This window comes from Meleagris gallopavo, chromosome 1 (assembly GCF_000146605.3).
Source record: "Meleagris gallopavo isolate NT-WF06-2002-E0010 breed Aviagen turkey brand Nicholas breeding stock chromosome 1, Turkey_5.1, whole genome shotgun sequence".
Classification (NCBI taxonomy): domain Eukaryota; kingdom Metazoa; phylum Chordata; class Aves; order Galliformes; family Phasianidae; genus Meleagris; species Meleagris gallopavo.
The window spans coordinates 1,503,675-1,524,111 of record NC_015011.2 but is presented as its reverse complement, the minus strand read 5'-3'; the positions used below and the strand labels follow the sequence as shown (position 1 = coordinate 1,524,111).

The 20,437-nt window shown below is 43.2% G+C and overlaps 1 protein-coding gene across 1 annotated transcript in view; it reads left to right on the top strand.

The window, feature by feature from the left end:
- EXOC4 (exocyst complex component 4) overlaps positions 1–11,887 on the top strand; it is a 400,122-nt gene extending 388,235 nt beyond the window's left edge. The window contains exon 18 of the mRNA XM_010710270.3: positions 10,522–11,887. Coding sequence (XP_010708572.1) covers positions 10,522–10,759 — 238 coding nt within the window. The 3' untranslated portion in view covers positions 10,760–11,887. The remainder of the gene's footprint in view (positions 1–10,521) is intronic.
- The last annotated feature ends 8,550 nt before the right edge of the window (positions 11,888–20,437 follow it).

Here is a 20,437-nt window from a genome sequence, read left to right as displayed (position 1 = left end):
CAGGCTGCCCAGGGAGGTGATGGAGTCTCCCTCCCTGGGCTTATTCATGAAAGAGGTAAATGTGGCACTGAGACATGTGGTTTAGAAGACATGGTAAGGATGGGTTGGTGGTTGGGCTGGATGATCTTAGTAGTCTTTTCCAACTGTAAGGTTTCTATGATTCTGTTCTTCTGTGCTTCCTCAATCACAGAGGTTTCTAGACTTGCACAAGATAATGGATGGTGCTACCAGGAGAAAACATGGTAGTGCTATGAGGCAAGTGAATCTAAAAACAAGGACTCTTGCATGGGAAGCATCAATGTGTTCAACAAACAAATGATTACACACCGATTTTTACATTAGCTTAGCCATAAAAGCTCTATTTCCTAACTCTTGAAGCTACTACAGCGTTCAAACCAAACGAACAAAGATGGCAAGAAAAAAAATGTAAACAGGAGTTTTCAAGGATTTTTGGCAATTTGCTTCACACCAGCGAGTGGTTCAGGCCTCCTTTGAAGCACCGAGGGTCAACCTCAGTCTACTACAGGCAGATATTGGCTTGGTGGACCTCACAGTTTACGTGTTACATCCTGATCTGCCTCAAGCAGATGTGTCCTTCATCCATCGCTACCCACCGAACATTCCCCTTTATATTAAAAATCAGCAAACATGCACCACTGAACATCTCCCCCATTACAACATTGGGGTATTTTTATCTGGTTCCAAGCCACTTGATCCTAAATAAAACTGGTTGTTGGGTTTGGTTGTTTTTTTGTTGTTTTTTCTTTTCCTCACAGTAATGGTTGTTCCCAAAGGGTAGCTAAGATTGTATTATTTTTTGCTGACTGGAGCAATCTCTGCAGTAGTTTCCATCGAACTGCTGACACTCTCTTCTTTAGGGCTACATTCATTTCCACATCTCCTCTCATTTATGCATGAGGCAAGGGGAAAAATTGTTTAATATTCTTTATAAACTGGCATATGGTATAGATAATTTTTTTTCTTTTTACTATATGCAGTAAAAATGCAAATGTGTGTAGCTTATTTGCAAATGCTGGCATTAATAACTGATATTTGAACAGGCCAGATTAGCACTTTTACTGATATATTAAAAAGATTTTTTCCAATCATTTGCACACTCAAAATCAATTTTAATACAACATGCAAATTGAATTTAATTTTTTTATTTAAAATTGCATTTATCTGCTTGAACCATTAAATTTACTATTTAATATGTACTTTCCAGCTCACTTGGTTAGAATTTCATTGCTCTTTATCTGTATAAATTTAATTAGCCTTGATATCATCAGTATATTATAGAACTAATTAAAGATTTAGATAAGTGCTGAAGGTGCTTATTTAATACCCTATAAAGTTCCATTTGGAGAGTGAGAAATTTCGTCCTTCCTTGTAGCAGCCAGGATGGAGCTACAAGGAGTGTCTCAGACATTGTTTTTGAAAAATATCATTTAATGGGTTTTAATGGATTTATCCTTCTTTTGAAAAAGCTGTGTAATTACTGTGTATTCCTGCACAGTGTGAGGGTGGCTGCTGTCTTTCAGGGAATGGTTTGTAAGTGATCCAAGCATGCGTTCCCATCCACGATGATGCCATCTGATGCAGAGATCCCCATATGCCACGTGTCCCCAGTAGGGCATGGAGCCCCAAGGCATGAGGGACAAACTGTGCCTGATTTGTGCCCTTATTAAGGGCTGCAATTTGCAGAGATACCACATGAAGAACCATTATGCTATCAATTCTCCTTTATTTCTTTCTCTCTTGTTTTATTTTCAATTGCAAACCATTTCACATCCTGGGCACTTGCATATTTTGGCTTTTTAATGTTCTTTGGTTCTTAATGTTCTTAATGTTCTGCTGCTGTAGGAACACAGCTCGCGGCCTCCTACCCAAGTCATGGTGCGTGGTGATGGGACATCTCCTTTTGGGCTTCCAAGAGGCTGTGGATGAGGCTGTCCATGGTGCACATCGAGAAGGTGTAGATCACAGCACAGGACATATATTTTTGGCTGGTTTAGCCTCATTCTAGGTTCCCTCTACAGCCCATAGATACAAAATATGCCCTTCTTGGCCGTAGTTCACCCTATGCTGACATCAAAGATACCCATTTATTTAGTTGGTTGTAAGAGGACCTAAGGTTGACTAGATGGTTGGACTAGATGTTCTTTGTGGTCTTTTCCAACCTCTGTGACTAGCACAGTAATGACAATCTTCTGTGTGGACAATTAAACCCATCTGAATTCCCCGTAAGTGCTTTGGGTTCTTCAGGAGGCAGAAAATGGACATTACTATTGTTGTGCCCAGAACTGGTCCAGATTAATTAAAAATCAAGAAGGAAATTTTAAAAGAAATGACAAACAGGATATGCATTCATCTGTGGAATAGTGTCCTGAGTTTGTGATGATATTCTCTCCTGTGTTTTAGGGCTATGACCTGCATTGAGGAACATGGTTTAAGATAGGCAGTGTTTAGGGAATGGATATATGTGGCAGGTGCCTTCCAGCAACAACTCCTACCTATTTTGTTATCATAAGCTCCCAAAATGATTGAAGACCCAGCATCCATGCTTGCAGCCTCTTGTTTTAAAATGCTGATCACTGGGTGACCTTATTGCTCTCTGTAACTCCCTGAAGGGAGGTTGTAGCAAGGTGGGGTTTGGCCTCTTTATCCAGGTAACAGCAATAAGACAAGAGGTAATGGTCTCAAGTTGTGCCAGGGGTGGCCCAGGTTGGATATTTGGAAACTCTTCTTCTCAGAAAGAGTGGTGAGACATTGGAACAGGTTGCTCAGAGGGGTGGTGGAGTCGCCATCCCTGGAGGTGTTCAAGAGAAGGGCAGATGTGGCACTGAAGGATGTGGTTAGTGGGCATGATGGAGATGAGTGGCAGCTGGAGTAGATGATCTTAGTGTTTTTTCCAACCTTAATGACTCTATGATTCTATGCAAATATCATTGCAATCTTCATGAGGTGTAGAAATTACAGTAATTGTGGGTTTATGTGTATTTTCCATTGACTCGTATTGCAGTTTTTGAGAACTCGCTTTGCAAAATCTAACATGCTGCTGTTTATCCCACCTGTCCCATCTCTGGTGCCCAAGTAACCATCAGCTCCATCCCCCATGGGCATCTCTTCTCATTCAACTCAAACCCAAAACTCTATGTCTTCTGTACTACATGAACCGAAGTTACCTCATTTCTTTCTGCACCTTCCCTTCTTGCACTCATTCACCTCCTCCATATATGTGACTGTAATAGTTCTATTGAGATCTGCCTTTATCAAAATGAAGTGACTTCATTACTGCAGCTTTGGTCATTTTTTTCTTTTCAAGTACATATTCATTGTTCTGTCTTGTGGGTGCTTTTTTTTGGGGTGTGTGTGTTTAGATTTAGTCTGTAAGTGCTTCATACTTAACCTTTTTTACTATCTTACTAGATTTCTTATTAGAGTATTGTAAAAGTGACTCCCTAATCCCCCAAAAGTGCAAGAGATAAAGCACAGAACACTTTTTTTTTGTTGTTCCCTTTGGGTAAGTCAGCACCCAGATCCAAGTTCTCCCCTTCTGAATTTGTTTCTGTCCACATCATTACAGAGTAGGCACCCAGCTGTATAATGAGTGAATAATTAAAGTAAGATTCTCTATTCTGAAACATCACACTGTTTGTCTGAAGATCCTTCTCTTAAGAAGAGATCAAGTCATTCTCAGGGAAATCAGAATTTAATTTTGAATTTACCTGGCCATCTTTTGAAAAACTTTTTTGTGTGCAGGCCTTGGGTTATAGGTTAGCATTAGCACTTAAATATAGAATGGTGTTAATAGTCCTCAGAGGATCTTGTCTAAACCTGACTGCCTTTTCAGAGATTTTTTCTTAATGAGAGCCTCTTTATTTTTTTCCCTTTCTCCAAGAAAAGAGTTCAAGTTACCATCTTACTTGATAAATATACTAAAAGTGCATCTTTGCAAAATGGATTTGTTTTAGGCAAGTTGATGTTTTGTTTTAAAACTGATACTTAACAGAAAGAAAAGGACAATTTTATAATAGGCTGGCCAGGGAGCTGGTGGAGTCACCATTCTTGGAGGTATTCAAGAAATGTGGAGATGTGGTACTTAAGGGCATGGTTTAGAGGGCAGTATTGGTGGTAGGCGAACAGTTGGACTAGATGACCTTAGAGATCTTTTCCAACTTTAATGATTCTCTAATTCTGTAATTGGCCTTAGCAATTTTGATTTGCCCATGAGATGTTTTTTGTTTGACCTGGGAACCATTTCCATCTGTGATATGTCTTCATTTATTTGTTGTTAATACAAAGATGTTCATATGAAGTTAGATTTTCCTGGGCCTCCTAAGTCAGCAGAAAGGGTACAGCAGTATTTGAGCTTTGGATTGGGCAGTGAGGGCATTTTCTCTTGATCTTGGATACCTTACACAGTCCTTCACTCCTCATCTCAAAACACAACCATCAACCCTGAGGCTGAATGTAAAGGAGACTTTAGCTAGGTGTTTACCATCCTGCCCACAGGAAGCCTTGCCTATGGAAGAGGGGTTGGAACTTGATGATCCTTGAGGTTCCTTTCAACCCAAGCCATTCTATGATTCTGTGATCCTAAAGAACTGAAGTCTTGGAGGCAAATGGATGTCTCCTTCCCTTTGTAGAACAGCAATTGTCAGTACTTCCACAGGAAATTAGGAGAAATCAGGAGAGATCATAGAATCAAAAAACTGTTGGGGTTGGAAGGAACCTCTGGAGATCACCTAGTCTGGCCTTCTCTGCCAAACCAGATCTCCTCAAGTAGGTCACACAGGAAGGCATTCAGGCATGTTTTGAATACCTCCAGAGAAGGAGACTCCACAATCTCTCTGGGCAGCTTGTGGCTGGGTTCTGTCACACTCACAGTTACTAAGTTCTTCCATGTGTTTGTATGGAACTTCCTGTATTGCAGTTTTTTTCCTGTTGCTCCTTGAAGTGTAGCTGCTCACCACCAAAAAGAGCTTGGCCCCATCCATTTGACCTCAGCCCTTTAGGTATTTATAAGCATTGACAAGATTCCCTCTCAGACTTCAGCCCTAGATCTTTCAGCCTTTCCTCCTAAGAGAGATGTTCCTCTAAGCCCCTTGTAATCCCTGTAGACCTCCAGTGGACTCTGGCAGTACACTGTCATTCTTGAACTGAGGAGTCCAGAACTGGACACAGGACTCCAGTTGTGGCCTCATGAGGGCAGAGTAGAGGGAAAGGAGAACCTCCCTCATCCTGCTGGCCACACTTTATTGAATGCACCCCAACCTGCTGTTGGCCTTTTTGGACAGAAGGCCACAACTGCTGGCTCATGGCCAATCTGTTGTCCACCAGGACTCTTAGGTCCTCCTGTGCAGAGCTCCTTTCCAACAGGTCAGCCCCTTAACTTTAGAGATGCATGCTGTTATTTCTTCCAAATGAAGGACTCTACACATGCTCTAGTCAAACTTGATCAGGTCCCACTGTGCCCAACTCTCAGCCTGTCCAGGTGTCACTGAATGGCAGCACGGCCTTTTGGTGAGTCAGCCACTCCTCCCAGCTTTATATCATTAGGAAACTTGCTGAGGTGGGATTCTATCCCTTCATCCAGATCAGCGATTAAGATGTTGAACAAGACAGACCCAACACCAACCCCTGGGTAACATCACTACTTACAGGCCTCTGACTGTACTCTGTGCTCCTTATGTCTGTGCTGCTAAGTCAGCTTGCATCTATCTCATCTAGCCTGCATTTACCAAGCTTCATTACCAGGATGCTGTGGGAGACAGTGTCGAAAGCCTTGCTGAAGTCAAGGTACACAACATCTGCTGTTCTCCCCCTATCTACCCAATCAGTGAGGACATCACAGAAGTCTACCAGGTTGGTAGGGCATGATTTCCCCTTAGTGCATCCACGTTGACTACTAATAGTCTTCTTTCCTTCCAATTGCTTGAAGATGGCATCCAGAACGAGACACTCTGAAAAAACTTGTGCTACATTTATGCATTTCCCTTAGGGATGAACTCAACAAGCCCTATCTACACTTTTCAGCATAAGGCAAATAAATACTAATGATGCAAGTAAGCATACAAATAAGATTTCCCTGATGAGCTGAGTCACCCAGGTGACTTTGTTCCCATCAGCCACGTTCCTGACTGAGGTGGATAAAGATTCCTGAGATCAGCTCTGTTCTCTTCTTAACTCAACTATCAGACTGCTCAGTGGATCCTGATGCCCAAACTCATGGTCAGTTTAGGATAAATCATCTTACACATGTTTAGCTGTGCTCACATGGAAGCCAACAGAAGGCTTGGGAAACTAAATTCATTTTCCAGTTAGGTATTTTAATCTGCTGTTATTATTTATTAACCCATCTGTCAGATGATAGAATCAACTTTTGATAAATATTAATTCTTCTTCCTGGCTTTAAATCTCAACTTTAAAAACCAGAGCAGTCTGCCAGCATTTCACTGAAAAGAGATCTCCCTCACCTGTCATCCATTTATTTCCCCCATCCCTTGCTAACTTGCTTTTCACAACCTCCTCTTGATAATCAAAAGAGCATTTATAATGGCAGGGACAAATACACTTCTGAAAGTAAAATGAAGAGCCTAAATAAAAAATCACAGAACAAGAGGCTCATCCCACTCACTCTTTCATATTTCATTATTTGATAACATCAGAAGATGAGTCCATCAGAGCTGCTTGGGCAAAGGCAAACAGGAGTGTGTCTGATCAATATTTATTAATACTTTCAAAGACAAGGGAGGCAAAGTTGAGCAGACTTCGTAATGGAGTGAATAATTACTCATGCAAATAAGGTTTGGCCAAAGGCAATGCCATGCCAAAGCGGCAGTTTTTTAATTGCTCCCAATTAAAAATGCATACCTTTTGCTCACTCGTACTGTCTCGCTTGCTCTTTTTTTTTTTGCAGGAAATTTTTAATTAAAAAATAATCTGATCCTGAACAGAGTGATAGATGAGTCCTGTGTTTATTAGGTATGGAATTCATCTGCAGTAACCCAGGATTTGGGACAGGCTAAGAAAAAAAGCAGTTGTAAGGACACAGAGTAAAGACAAGGTTTGCACTGACTAATGGTGCTGCAGACAGAGCAGCTTTAGCATCTCAGGGGAGGCTATAAAGTGGTATTGGTCACCCAGATGCTCATTGACACCTTGACCAGTCATAATCATAGAATCAATAAGGTTGGAAAAGATCTGTAAGATCATCTAGTCCAAATATCCACCTACCACCAATATGGCCCACTAATCCATGTACCTAAGTACCACATCTCCATGTTTCTTGAACTCCTCCAAGGACGATGACTCCACCCCCTCCCTGGGCACCTGTTCCAATGCCTCACCACTCTTTCAGAGAAGTTTTTCCTAATATACAACCTGAACCTCCCCTGCCCTTCACCATCACAGAGCCAGCCTGAAGAACCAGGGGATGCTCAAGGCTATGCCCCAGAGTGATGCACCCAAAAGGCATTTAAGTAATAGAGGTGGAATCAGATGGACAGATGCCCAAAGGGGCTGTGGTTGTTTCTTCTCCCTCCTGATCCCCTGATGCAGAGGAGAATCAAAATACCGAGAGGGGAATGTTCTGAAGGAAATGATCTGAAGCATTCTGAAGGACTTATCTTGCAGGAACTGGAAACTGTTTTAGTACATGAGAGCAAAACTGGTAGCACAGCTCCAGCCTCCAGTTTTCTCTGTGTATAATTGCATTCTTGTTGGACAGTCTCTGAGCTTAAAATTTGCCTGATGGGGAAATAATGGGGAAACATTCCAGGTGCGACAGTTCATGTATCTCCGAGAATATGGCTGGGGGAACATAGAAGTAGGAGGGATGTCTTATTCTTTTAGGTTCTTCTTTTAGGAAGTCCAAGAGTTCCATGTTTTGAGCAGAACCTTCCATCTCAGAGAGATTGCCCCAGCCAAGATACGCTTTCTGGTGTTTTTCCCAAAATCCCACCAGAACTGGCAAAAGCAAAATTTCATTTCACATCTGTTCAGCTTAAAAAACTGAAGGTGATCAATGTTTCCTAATTCTCACTGTTTACTTTGGCAGCTGTACTGTTTTTATTCTATACTTTGTGTATATAACTGTACTTGAGATATTGCCGATACCCTCAAAGTTAACCTAAGAGTAGATTTCTCCCTGTGTATTGAAACAGCTTTATAAACAGCTTAATCTTGTTAACACATTGAGGCTCACAGCAGCATCTGGGCACTATGTGCTTCACTGAGTGAGCACACCAGGATGCCAGAAGGATGCTGTAGAGCCCACTGGTAGGTACTGCTATTCGAATTTGGATTCTTTGGCCTTTCTGCAGCATCCCAGATAAAACTGCTCAACTATGCTCCATCTGTTCCAGTGACTGGAGGTGAGAATTGGTTTAGTATCCTGCCTTCCGAATCCAGAATTAAGAAGTGCAGTCCCAGAGTTTAGTGGCTTTTGTTATTGTTCTATCAAAAGATAAAATTTGATGCCATGGCTTTCCAGGGGACCAAATCAGCCTTGCAGAATGCTTCTTACCTGAACCCCATAGGTATTTTCAGTCATTCTCTGAAGCTCTGGCCTCATTTGGCATTATCAGAATCACAAGAGCTGATGAGTTTGTAGCTTGTAGGGATTACCCAAATGCCATCTGCAAATAGCAGCTGATACAAGGATATGCAAGATCTCTCCCATCCTTACATATCCACCTGCTTTTAGAGATGTACAGTCTGGAATCCTTCTCTTAAGTTAGGGGGATTTGAGGAATCCTTTTGATCAAAATTGCTGCTGAACAGCTCCTAACAATGCTATTCTTAAGCAGCTTGCATGGTTCCCCTTTCCTTTCCAAGAGAAAAGAATTGTATTGCAGAATCACAGAGTATCTTGTGTTCTCCAGAAGCAAAAGTTAGCCTGCCCAATTTTCCCTTGCTTCTAAGGAGAGCCATGTGTCCTTGTACCAGAGCCCAGCTCAGTGTCCCCTGGTGCTGTTGGTGATGCTGGAAAACTCATCCTCCTTCAATTTCAGGATTTTGTATTCTGTATCTCATTTGTGTGGAGCCTAACTGCTTGATTGGTTTTTTAGCTTATTGTTTATCAGCAGAAGCTATTTTTTATTTGCTTCTTGTGCTTTCTGTGTGTACCTTCACTTGCACAAGCACATTTCCTTCTTCTGTGATCACTGAACACAAATCCTATCAGTCCTTGTTCTTGGAAGTGATGGTTTTCGAGTCCCCTTCCTCTAGGTGCAAGCCCTTCATCCCACCTGGTCTATGATAGCAGTGATATTGCTGCAGTCTTTCAGCCACAGTAGCAAAGTCTCATCTCACAGCAGCTGGCAATGCCTAGAAGGAGACAGGGGATGAAAATGCAGAGCTCTGAAGCCCAGGAGCCTTAGCCACACAAACAGGCACGAAGCTGCAAACACATGGTTTTGTTACAGCCAGTTCCAGTCATTGCTGCAGTGATTTGCAGTCTGCTGGCAAGCTGCATGCTCTGCAAAAGCACAGCTAAACCAGACCCAGGAGCCTGCAAAGTAAAGAACAAGAGGAATTTAATATGCATTTTTGCCATGCTTGCCCTGATTGTTATTTTAATGCAGTCAAAGAGCAGAGAGAGGGAACGAGATGATAACTTTTCCTGGAGCCCTTTCTCTTGGGTTTTAAATAATTGATCCTACCAAGACATAAGGATTAGACTGCAGCCTTCTCCTGCAGAAGCATGGGGGAGTTATGCAAGTGCTGGAAGTTACAGCATTTGGTTGAAACAATCCTTGCTGCAACGTAATGCAAGAAAGGGATATTTTTACTTCTTCCCTAAGCTTTTCAGACCTTTATTTCTTTATAGGGGTCTGTTACATCTGTGCAAGTTATACAGTTTACCAGTTCCTCTAGAAAAAGCAGTACTTTTTATCCATGCACACTTCTTTTTTTTTTTTTTCCTTGTTTTGATACCCCAAACAGACCAAAACCCACAGCCAAGATTGTCTGCTCCCTGGATCTTAGTACTGTGGAGTCATAAAGGAGAACCTTCCCCTTACTCTGACTTTGAAGGGTCTGCCCAGGTTTGGGACCCCCTCTGCCTAAAGGAGCTTTGTAAAACAGTATGTTTGCATGGCTTCCCTTGGACAGGATGCTTTTCTGTTGGTATTATCTAAACCACAGACCTGCAAGAGATCTTTCACCTTGGTACAGATGGGGAAATTGAGACACAGAGCATGAAAGTGTGACATCTTGGCTGAAGGTAATAACTAGCAAAGAGGATCTCTCAGTTCCCCATAATTTGTGTTTTGAATATGCAAGAGTGTTGGGAGCAGGGAGAGTAAGAGGTTTGCTTCCATGTACTTCTGCACTTTATATTAACTTTGTTTTAAATAGCAATGCCTTTGTGCTCTGCTTGTCCAGCACCTGATGCAACCTTCTCAGCTCATGGCAATGCTGAGTAAAAAATAATCACTGATGATATCCTATAGAATTAAAGGTCTGGAGCTTCAAATATCAATACTCACCAGACGTTGTTTGCTTGCTTTCCAGGCAATATTATGAGATGCTCTACAACACAGCAGATGAGCTCTTAAACCTGGTGGTGGATCAAGGTGTGAAGTACACAGAGCTGGAATACATCTATGCCCTGAACTTACTGCACCGGAGCCAGACGGGTGTGGGAGACCAAACCACACAGAACATGAGGTTGCAGAGGCTGAAGGAGATCATTTGTGAGCAGGCTGCTATTAAACAGGCCACCAAGGACAAGAAAATCACCACTGTTTAATCTGCTCAGGCATAGTGAGCAGCAGAGTCTGTCAGATTGCAAGTTCAGATTTCTGTGTTTTTGTTATAATTTATGGCAAAAGAATGTATCTTCTGGGTGACTGCTAGCGAGAAAGGAAATGCGATTTAAAATTTGGTTTTGGGGTTTTCTTGGGGTAGGGGTTGATGTGTAATCATGTAATGCTTCCTTAATGTGTTCTCTCAGTAGTGGTTGCACTGTAGGAGGAACAGGCATTCTGGTGGAGATTTAGGTGGGGTGTTTGGCTTTGCTCTGTCGCTGCTGCTTTGCCTTGGGATGTAAGGCAGGATGGAAAAAGAGATTTCACACTGGCTGAGGTCAGAGCCGTCAGTGAAAGTTCAGACCACACTGAAGTAAAAAGCACCATGACATTATTTGTTGGTAACATGTGGGATCGTGATGATTTTAAAGCTGTTCCAACAGTGTTGCTGCATGGGAAGCATGTTTCATCTCTGCCATTGCTTTTTGCAGTGACAGTCATAGATGCATTTAGTTTTCTGCTGTTTCCACTGCAAAGAGATCTAGTTGCTTATTCCTCCAGATAGTAATAAGCCAATTCTCGTAATGGGAGGTAACGTGGGACCATTTGTTTCCACTTCTACTTTTTCATTATCACGGAGCATATGGCATCAGTTTCCGCAGCTCATACTCACTGGATGATAGTGAATGTAGGAGAAAATTGTCAATATAAAGGTAATAGCTGAACTTAATTCTCTTTTTCTGAATATATCTTTAGAGTATGCCCAGCTCAGAAGATATTTTCTAATCACCATTTGATGTGCTGGAAGGACACACAGTAGCTCAGCACTGAATGATCAGCAAGGGCAGGAGGAGGGCACATTCTAGCTCTGCAGAATGAGGAGAGCTCACATCACCATTCTGTCCTGCCTTGGCCATTTGTACCTGCCTGATAAAAGATTCCTTATTCACTGGGGCTGATAAGTTTATGTCAGCTTTCCAAACCAAGGATGCACTGTACTTGTATTTGTCAGGTGAATAGCAAAGCCAGCTGGGTTTCGCATTCTGAGATAGGTTCTCTCTGAGCTGTGTAACTGCTCGTGCATCTGTCTTGAAACTTCAGAATTAAAAGATACTTGAGGACTCCTCAAAGGCTCTGGTGCTTTGTTTTTTTTTAAGAACTTTTGTTGTATTGAAAAGATTCTTTTCCAGGTCCAAAGTCATATGGTGTCCTCCAAGAAGTGGTCTTCTGAATAAATCAAATTCCCAGCTGCCCCAGTCTAACTGGACAAGAACTTTCACAACCTCCATGTTAAAAGAACCCAGTAGTTCCAATTGTTAAGAATCCTCTGATTTCTGTTCTCATTTTTTTCATAAACTCAGTTTTTCATGTCCAAGAATTCATTCCTTTCGATGAGGAATTTGCATGAGTAAGAGTGGTGAGCAGCCACCATGATCATGCATGATGATGTGGGATCTTCCTGGGATAACACACGAGCTTTGTATTCACTAACTGTGGCATCCAAGATGTGCTGCAGAGAGGATGCAAGAAAGGAACCTGTTATGGATCCAGACGTGGGAGGATGGAAAAGAAGCTGCACGGTAAATGTAGGATAGATTTCAGACCCTTTGAGGTAGGTGTGGAGCTCTGAATTCAGGCTGGGCTGTTGTGGCCTAGAGTCAAACTATTTTGGATTCCATTTGTCTCTAATTGCTTAATAATCTGAGACTGCCTCATCTTTACACGGCTGATCTCAAGCTTTGAAGTCCACATTTTCTACCCACCGAGCAGCTGTGCTGGTAGATGCCACAACATATGAAAACAAGAAAATTTCAAATGTACCAGTCTGTATTCTTCCAAAGTAAATTATTTAAAAGATTTTTCTTTGAACTACACATCACTTTGTCCATCACGCCACCACAAGCAGTAAATACCAAGTCCTGGGTCAGGTCTGTTCACTGTCTTGAGGTATGAGAAGGAATTTGTTGGACTGCAAGGTGCAAGAACAGCATGGCATGACTATGAAGAGAGGAGAAGCAGTGACATGCTGGGACTTACCTAGATCATGGGATCAAGAAACAAAAAGGTTTTGCAGTTGAGGTAATTACACCACATATATGTTTCCAGATAGCAGGGATGGCACAGCAACAACCCTCTTGATACAACACACCTGGACAAAATGAATAATGAGGGGGTTCTTTTGGCACCAAACCTGCCTGGAACAAAGAAGTCCCCTTGTACAGGGTCTGATGTCCATGCTGGCATTTGTTGCAATCCTCTCTCACTAATAGAGGATTGAGGAAGTGGGGGAAAGATCTTTTGGGAACATCTTGTGTTCATTAAGCTGTTATTGTGGGTAGAGTCAAGCTGTTTTAGTAAGCAAGTAACTATTCATACAACATGTTGGCTTACCTTCTCGCATGGTCCACACATGTTCGTGCCCATCTGGGGCCACAGTTGGGCTCCAAACCAAAGGGTGGTACTCACACACCACTGGTTTCTAAACAGGTGTTTGGAAAGGCTCTTGAGAACACGTTGTCTCATCAGATATCTTTGTAACCCTGTATTCATGATCTCCGTATAGCAGCCACCACATACCTGGAACAGGTTGTCTAGAGATGTGGTTGGATGCCCTTTCCCTGGAGATACTCATGCTCAGGCTGGACCAGGCTATGAGTGACATGATCAAGCTGTAGATGTTCTTGATCATTGCAGGGGAGTTGGATCAGTTGGCCTTTAAAGGTCCCTTGCAACTCATACAATTCTATGAGTCTATGATTCTACTCTTGGGTACTGTCCAAGTCATACAGTCTCCTTGATGAAGTGTATGTGTGCTTGTGGTATGGTGCAGATTTGGTAGGCTCTGGTTGCCTCTGCACAGCCTGGTCTAGTGGTTGGCAACCCTGCACATAGCAGGGGGGTTGAAACTAGATGATCATTATGGTCCTTTTCAACCCAGGCCATTCTGTGATTATGAATTTACCAGTTCTGGCAAATTCAAGACAAGCACGAGTCTCTGAGCCCTTGGGAAACTTTCTCACATTACTTTCCTTGCAATCCTTCAGTTGTCCTCTGGTAACTATTTCTCCATCTCAACATGTGGAATGTACTCATACCAATTCAAAAAGGACATTTGTAACACATTCAGGGCAAATGATGGGCTCCCAAAGGAAACAAACTGAAGGTATTGGAAACCATGCAAACATCACAGGAACCCCCTTCGTCTTAAGGGGATGGTTTGGTGGTTGGACTTGATTATCTTAGTGGTCTTTTCCACCCTTAATCATTCTGTAATTCTGTGCACAACTATATAGGATGACATACCCTTCTGCCCTGAAAGAAGGAGCCATCGTCAGTCTTGTACTTTCTCAGGAGACCACAGATGTCATTTCCTGTTCTGTTCTCTGCACCACTTCTTGCATACAGTAGTTTTACAGTCCTCATGTAACCCTGCAAGACACAGTGTTTTATGGACAATGCCTAAGGATGTTGTTTGTAATGCAATGTGAAATGCTATCAGCTCCACCAGCCCTTAGAAAGTAATTGTTATATGAATGTGGCCCTTTGGTGCTTAAAGAGACAAGGAAATACTCCTCCAGACCACAAAATGAAATATTTTCATGGGAGCTGTAAAAGTTCATGAGGGTTTCACAATTTCCCCTTTACAGCCTCGTAATCTTTACTGGGTTTTAATTATCATGCTGTTTTGAAGCCTGTGCCAGACATAGAAATACAAGGTAAAGTAAATTGCTCCTTTTCCTGCCACGGTTGTGTTTCGGTCACCAGCTCGTCCTCTCCCAAGTACCTCCTCCCTCTTGGCAGCCTCTTGATTAAGAGAATATAAAGCTGTTTGATCAACAGGTGCTTATACAACTTTATGGATGTGCACACGCACATTCCTATGCATATATATATCACTTTATATACATACATTTACACAGGGGCTAGAGATATTATGGTGTTGGTCCCTTCAACCTCATAAGCTGCTGTAGATGTGGTGAGTGCAGCACTGAGAGACAGTGCTACTGGAAAGGTTTCCTGAACAGTTGTTCTACAAAGTCTCTCTTCTTGCCTTTTATTGGCTGTGCTTTTGTTTTATTAGCACGAGTCATAATTGCAAATTTGTTTTTCAATGTGGTACATGGCAATAAAGGGGAGGGCACTCAGACAGAGAGCAGGGGAGAGCTGCCAAGAGGAAATTAGCGTTGCAGTTATGTCAGTCCTATTGCTCTTAAGCAACCGGGGAACTTTTTGTAGGGGGAAAGAGAGACACTTTCCTGAGCTGAGCTGTGGAGAAGCCACACAAATGAGCAGTGCCCACTTATACACTGATCATTAGTCTTGGGGATTAATTCCCATAGCAGGAACATGCTATGCTGCCCAAGCCTCATTCATCGCTACAGACCTCAGCCACAAAGCTGACTGTGCTCTCATTTCAGGAATTTATTACCCTAGGCTTCATTTTTTTTTTTCCCCCACTGCACTTTAAATACCCAGTGACCCATATCAATTATATCACAGCAGCAACTTGAGCCTCAGGCAAGGCTGGATGTCCACTGGTGCGTATGTACATTGCAGGGTATGTTGTGCCCTGAAGAGTTTGTACTCAAAACAGCCGTGATGGATGATAAACTCAAAAGGAAGCTGAGATGCAGGGAAGTCAAATGATGCTCTTCAGGCCATGGTCCCTGGGGTATCAGCCCTGCTCTCATTGCTGGGCAAATCCATCTTGTCTACCCAAGCTGTATGTGCCCTGCAGTTCACATTTTACCTTTTTTCTTCAAATGGGAAGCGTGCTCAGAAATGAGGCATTTTACTTTATTTTCTGTCCCTTCATTTGCTGATTGAAGCTAACAACTGAGCCAGGAAAAAAAAAATGAGGTGGCTGCGGCCAGCATATAATCATTAAATTTGCTTTTGGGTGACCTGTCTGAAATTCATCAGGAGCGATTTATTGGGAAGTTCATTGCATCAGTGTTCATTATTTACTCTGTTAGGCTTAGGCACAGCGGCAATCAGTGGAGAAAATTGGACTGTTAGGGCCTCGGACTCCAGTGTTTGTTATTTCCTCTATGGAATTGCTGCATGAAATAGATTTGGCGCAGACAAATCATTCTCCTGCTACAATTCAGTGTGCACTTGGCTATCACCATGGCTCTGAAAATTGGAGAGGCAAAAGCAGGCCTGGGGAAAAGGAAAGAGAAATAAGGAGCAGACTGAATCACACTCACTGGTGTTGAGAGCTTCCAAAGCTGTGCCCCATCATCACCATGAAAAGCTGCGCCTGCAAAGTTGGCTGAAGTTGGATCTCAGTGGCATGCACAGTGCCCGCTTTACACCTTGCTTCTCTCCCTGCTCAGGAGCACCTTGGCAGCATTTCAGGTTTCCCCTTTTCTCGTTCATCCAGCTGGGTCCTTTTATTGCCTAGTACTTATCAGAGAATCACCAAGAGAGTTTGCATGGGTTTTTTGTGACTGCAAAGTGCTATCAGAGTGCCAGGGCTCCCTATAAATCTGCTTTGCATGTGGCATGTATTTGGGAGCTGATTGTTTTTATAATTGAATTGTAAATCAATGTGTTTAAGGCCAGCGTTTGCCGTTGACGCTTCTGAGTATTAAATGTTCCCTCTGTCGATACTGGAAAGGTTTTATTAGGATAATAACTGTGGATTGAAAGCTTAAATTCAGGATTTTTTTCATATGTTCAGTTCAGTGTTTGCTGTTCCAGAGCCAGGAGAACTTGGGGGACAATTCACGCCGCAGCCACACAACATCTGAAATGCAGCAACAAAAGACTGGATGTTTAGGGAATATCTCCCACCCTTTTTGCCCCTTTTGGGCACTAACAAGCCATCTGGCATCAGCAAATAAATGAGTTCTTCATCACTAGCAGAACTGGGGGCACTTCTCACCTATTTGAACGACTATTATCCCTACCTTGAGCTTTAAGCTTGTGATGTTGAATGCAATGAGGGCTCTTTAAACATGTTTTTAGTACTGTGGCCACTTCAAAATGTTGATCTTCACTGGGCCAGGCTGACCATGATGTGGGTTGCCCTTTGTCTTACCCTCATCTGTTCTCATTCCCTGGTTGAATATCAGTCTAGAAGATTTATCTCTCCTTGGTGCATCCAGAAATCCCCCTTCTCACATGAAGAACAGGATCATGTCAGATGAGGCTATGAATAACTGAGCCTACACACTGAGCTGTTGCTCATTAATCACTCAGAAGAGAAGCCCAGGCATTTAAGGGAACTGTAAAGTCTCTCATCTGCATGATTAGTTCTTTCCCAGCTGATGATAGAAGGACATTCTTTGAACAGCTCGCGTTTTTAATGACTCCTCGAACATCAGTAGGATGCCCCCAAAGCACTGGGCAAATAGAGACAGTCCGTTTTGGACAGGAGAGTCCTTCCCAATTATTGAATGCATAGGTTGGATGGCAGGGACCTTGAGACATCTTTGTGCACACAGCTATCATGGTCACCCGTGCTGTATACAGAACATGGAGGAAGGGAAGGCTGAATAAGAGGGGCTGAAACACAGAGATGGCAACTCACCTGATGACTTTGAGGGCATCAGCCCCAAATCAAACCCCACACGTTCTTGCAGAGTCCCTCAGATTGAATTAATACCCACAGAGGTATCAACTGGCTGCCAGCAAATGGTTTCTTCAATGGTTCCTGTCCATCCTAGCCTTCCAGGCATGCAATAACTAAGCAAGACAGAAGGCCAGGCTAATATTTTGGGGCTGGGTACACCAAACCTCGACAGGGAAATGGTACCTACCAAGAACCATGGGCAAGCTGAAGCTAAAAAGTGATGGCAGCACTTGGAAACATAGGGGGATGAAGAAGCAGAGGGAAATGCACAGATCTTCAGAACTGGACACAAATCCACAGCATAAAAATAGATGTTGCTCCCAGCAGAAGATGGGCAGACAGTGTTTGGCCATTTGGGTTGGCCATTATAAGCTTTTCATGTGCAGTTTGTTCAGTGTAATTTCTGTAGGAAAAACTCAGTTTTTGTCTTAGGTGCTATGGAAGGAGAACATGTCATATCTAAGGTAATATCCTGGTTGGACATGCTGTGCTGGACTAGGGGTGCAACACAGGAAGGGTGACATTTCCCATCACCCCACACATTTTCTGCATCCACCAAAATTACCTTTCCCACCTAGGCATTTTCAAATCTGTTTCTTTTTCTTTTTAATAGCCCCATTCAAGAACAATCTGTCTCTGGCCCAAAATCCATAAGGCTCATTTCACTCCCATTGCCATCCTCCATGGAGCAGGGTCTTAAAGAAGCCGTTTCAACTCGGAGCTCATGAACCAGCAGCTGGTCCCTGCATCACCAAGCCAAACAGATGGGGTGGGGAGGGGACAAGAAGGGAGGACAAGCATGGTTCTGAGGTTTTAATAACCCTTACTCCTGTCTGAATCATTGCAAATCCCAGTGGAAGGGCAGGCATTTTCCAGATGGTAGGAAATAAACTCTGGGAGACTTCCATGAAGAGAACTCATTAGCCCTGCTGGCACTGCTCCAAGCTCGATGGCATCCCATCTAAACTTTGTCTGGACCTGCCCTTTTTTTATAATCTATTTCCATGAAATCTCCAGCTCCATCTTACATGGACCAGCTGCCCAGCTAGTTGTGAATTTGATTACATTATTGCCTTTGCCTCTTGGAGAGCTTGGAGCTCAGGCAAGTGTCTTTCCTGCAAACCTACTGCACACTAATCCGAGCATGTCAGCTGCCTTCACACCTCCCATCAGCCCACCACTCTTCTAATGTTAACCTGCCTGTGCAATCTGAGGAATAAAGAGGTATTTGGATGAGGTATTGAATGTACATGCATGTAAACGGATTTAAGCCCAGCCACAGCTAATGTTATTATGCTTTGCACTGGCTGCAGTGATTTTCTCAGTCCCAGCACACGTCCCTATGGATGTTTCTCCTGCTGTAGGTGCTTATGGATGCAGTAGAGATCTGGCTTAGCTGGCAGCGTGCTCCTCTTTTTGTGGTTGCTGGATGTCAGACTGCCAAAACTGTCATCTGGAAAAAGAGGTACTCTGCAGTTTTCTCTGTCTAAAACTTCATAGCTTTTCCATAGCACAAAGCTTGCCCAGCTTGTAGATAGCTCGAAGCCCTTTTAAAGTCCTTTGAATAAGCCCCACTGAAAGATAAATGTTTCTGCAACTCAATTGGGTTAAAGGTGTGCCACCTCTCTTGGGGATGACCCAATTGCCCTCTCTTTTAAAATATGGGAGGCACAATAAGAAAACCTCCATGACAGTTGAAAGAGGTAGCAAAACTGTCCTATTTCACTGCAGCAGTATTTTACAGCCAGAAAGCTCACAGAGCCTTGTGCAATATAAAGCTCCATGTAAGTGATGTTTCAGGTTTGCAGAGAGCAGATATTTGTACATGCTCAGTGTTTGCTGACTGTGTGTTGGCTTATGGTTCTCCTGTGCTTATTGAATGGGGAAGGCAGTGGGAAGCCAGGGAACACTGGTTAGCCAAATGAGGGCAGCCCTCCCGTATTGTTTGCAGCCCAGGGTGTGAGTAGAGTAGAGTAGAGTAGAGTAGAGTAGAGTAGAGTGGAGTAGAGTAAAGTAAAGTGGGTAGGGTAGGGTAGGATAGGATAGGATAGGATAGGATAGGATAGGATAGGATAGGATAGGATAGGATAGGATAGGATAGGATAGTTGGAACCAACCTAAAAGATCACCAAGTCCAACTGTCTGACCACTTCAAAGCTAACCAAAAGTTAAAGCATATTATTAAGGGCATAACCCAAATACCTCTTGAACACTGACAGGCATCAACCACCGCTCTAGGAAGCCTGCTCTCATCAAGCAGCTCCTGCTTGGCTTTGAAGCTCTGGCATCAAAAGAAGCATGGCCAGCAGGGTGAGGGAGGTGATCCTGCCCCTCTACTCTGTGCTGGTAAGGTCTCACCTGCAGTAATGCATCCAGATATGGAATCTTCAGTATAGGAGAGACATAGACCTGCTGGAGCACATCCAGGGGAGACCACAAAAGTGATCAAACGGATAAAACACTTCCCCAGGCTGAGAGAGCTGTGCCTGATCAGCTTGGAGAAGAGGAGGCTCTGGGGAGACCTGATAGTGGCCTTTCAATATCTAAAGGGGGGGCTGGGAGAAAGAAAGGGACCAACTCCTTAGCAGGGTCTGTTGTGACAGGACATGGGGAAATGCTTACAAATGAAAAGAGGGAAGATTTGGACTGGATATAAAGAAAAATAATAAGGGTGGTGAGGCACTGGCAGAGGTTGCCCATAGGGATCGCACTGGAGCAGGCTCTGAGCACACTGATCTAGTTATAGGTATCCCTGCTCATTGCAGAAGAGTTGGACTAGATGACCTTTCAAGGTTCCTTCCAACTCAATCAATTCTATGACTCTATGATTCTAAAAGCCTCCCTATGCGTATCCTGACAGGACTCACCCTTCCCCTTCAGGATTTTCCATCTTTCCACAAGCTCTCCATCCTGTACCTTTGCTGCCCTCCTCTGAACACAGCCCCAGCCATGCCCTATCTGGAGAAAAGCCATTGCAGGGCAGCCACTGTGCCCAGAGGGGTCTGGGAGGAGGCACACGGTACTTAGTGGAAAAAGAGTAAATCTCATTAAGGGTTTTAACATTTATGGCCGGCGAGATAATGAAGGAAGGCAATTTGGG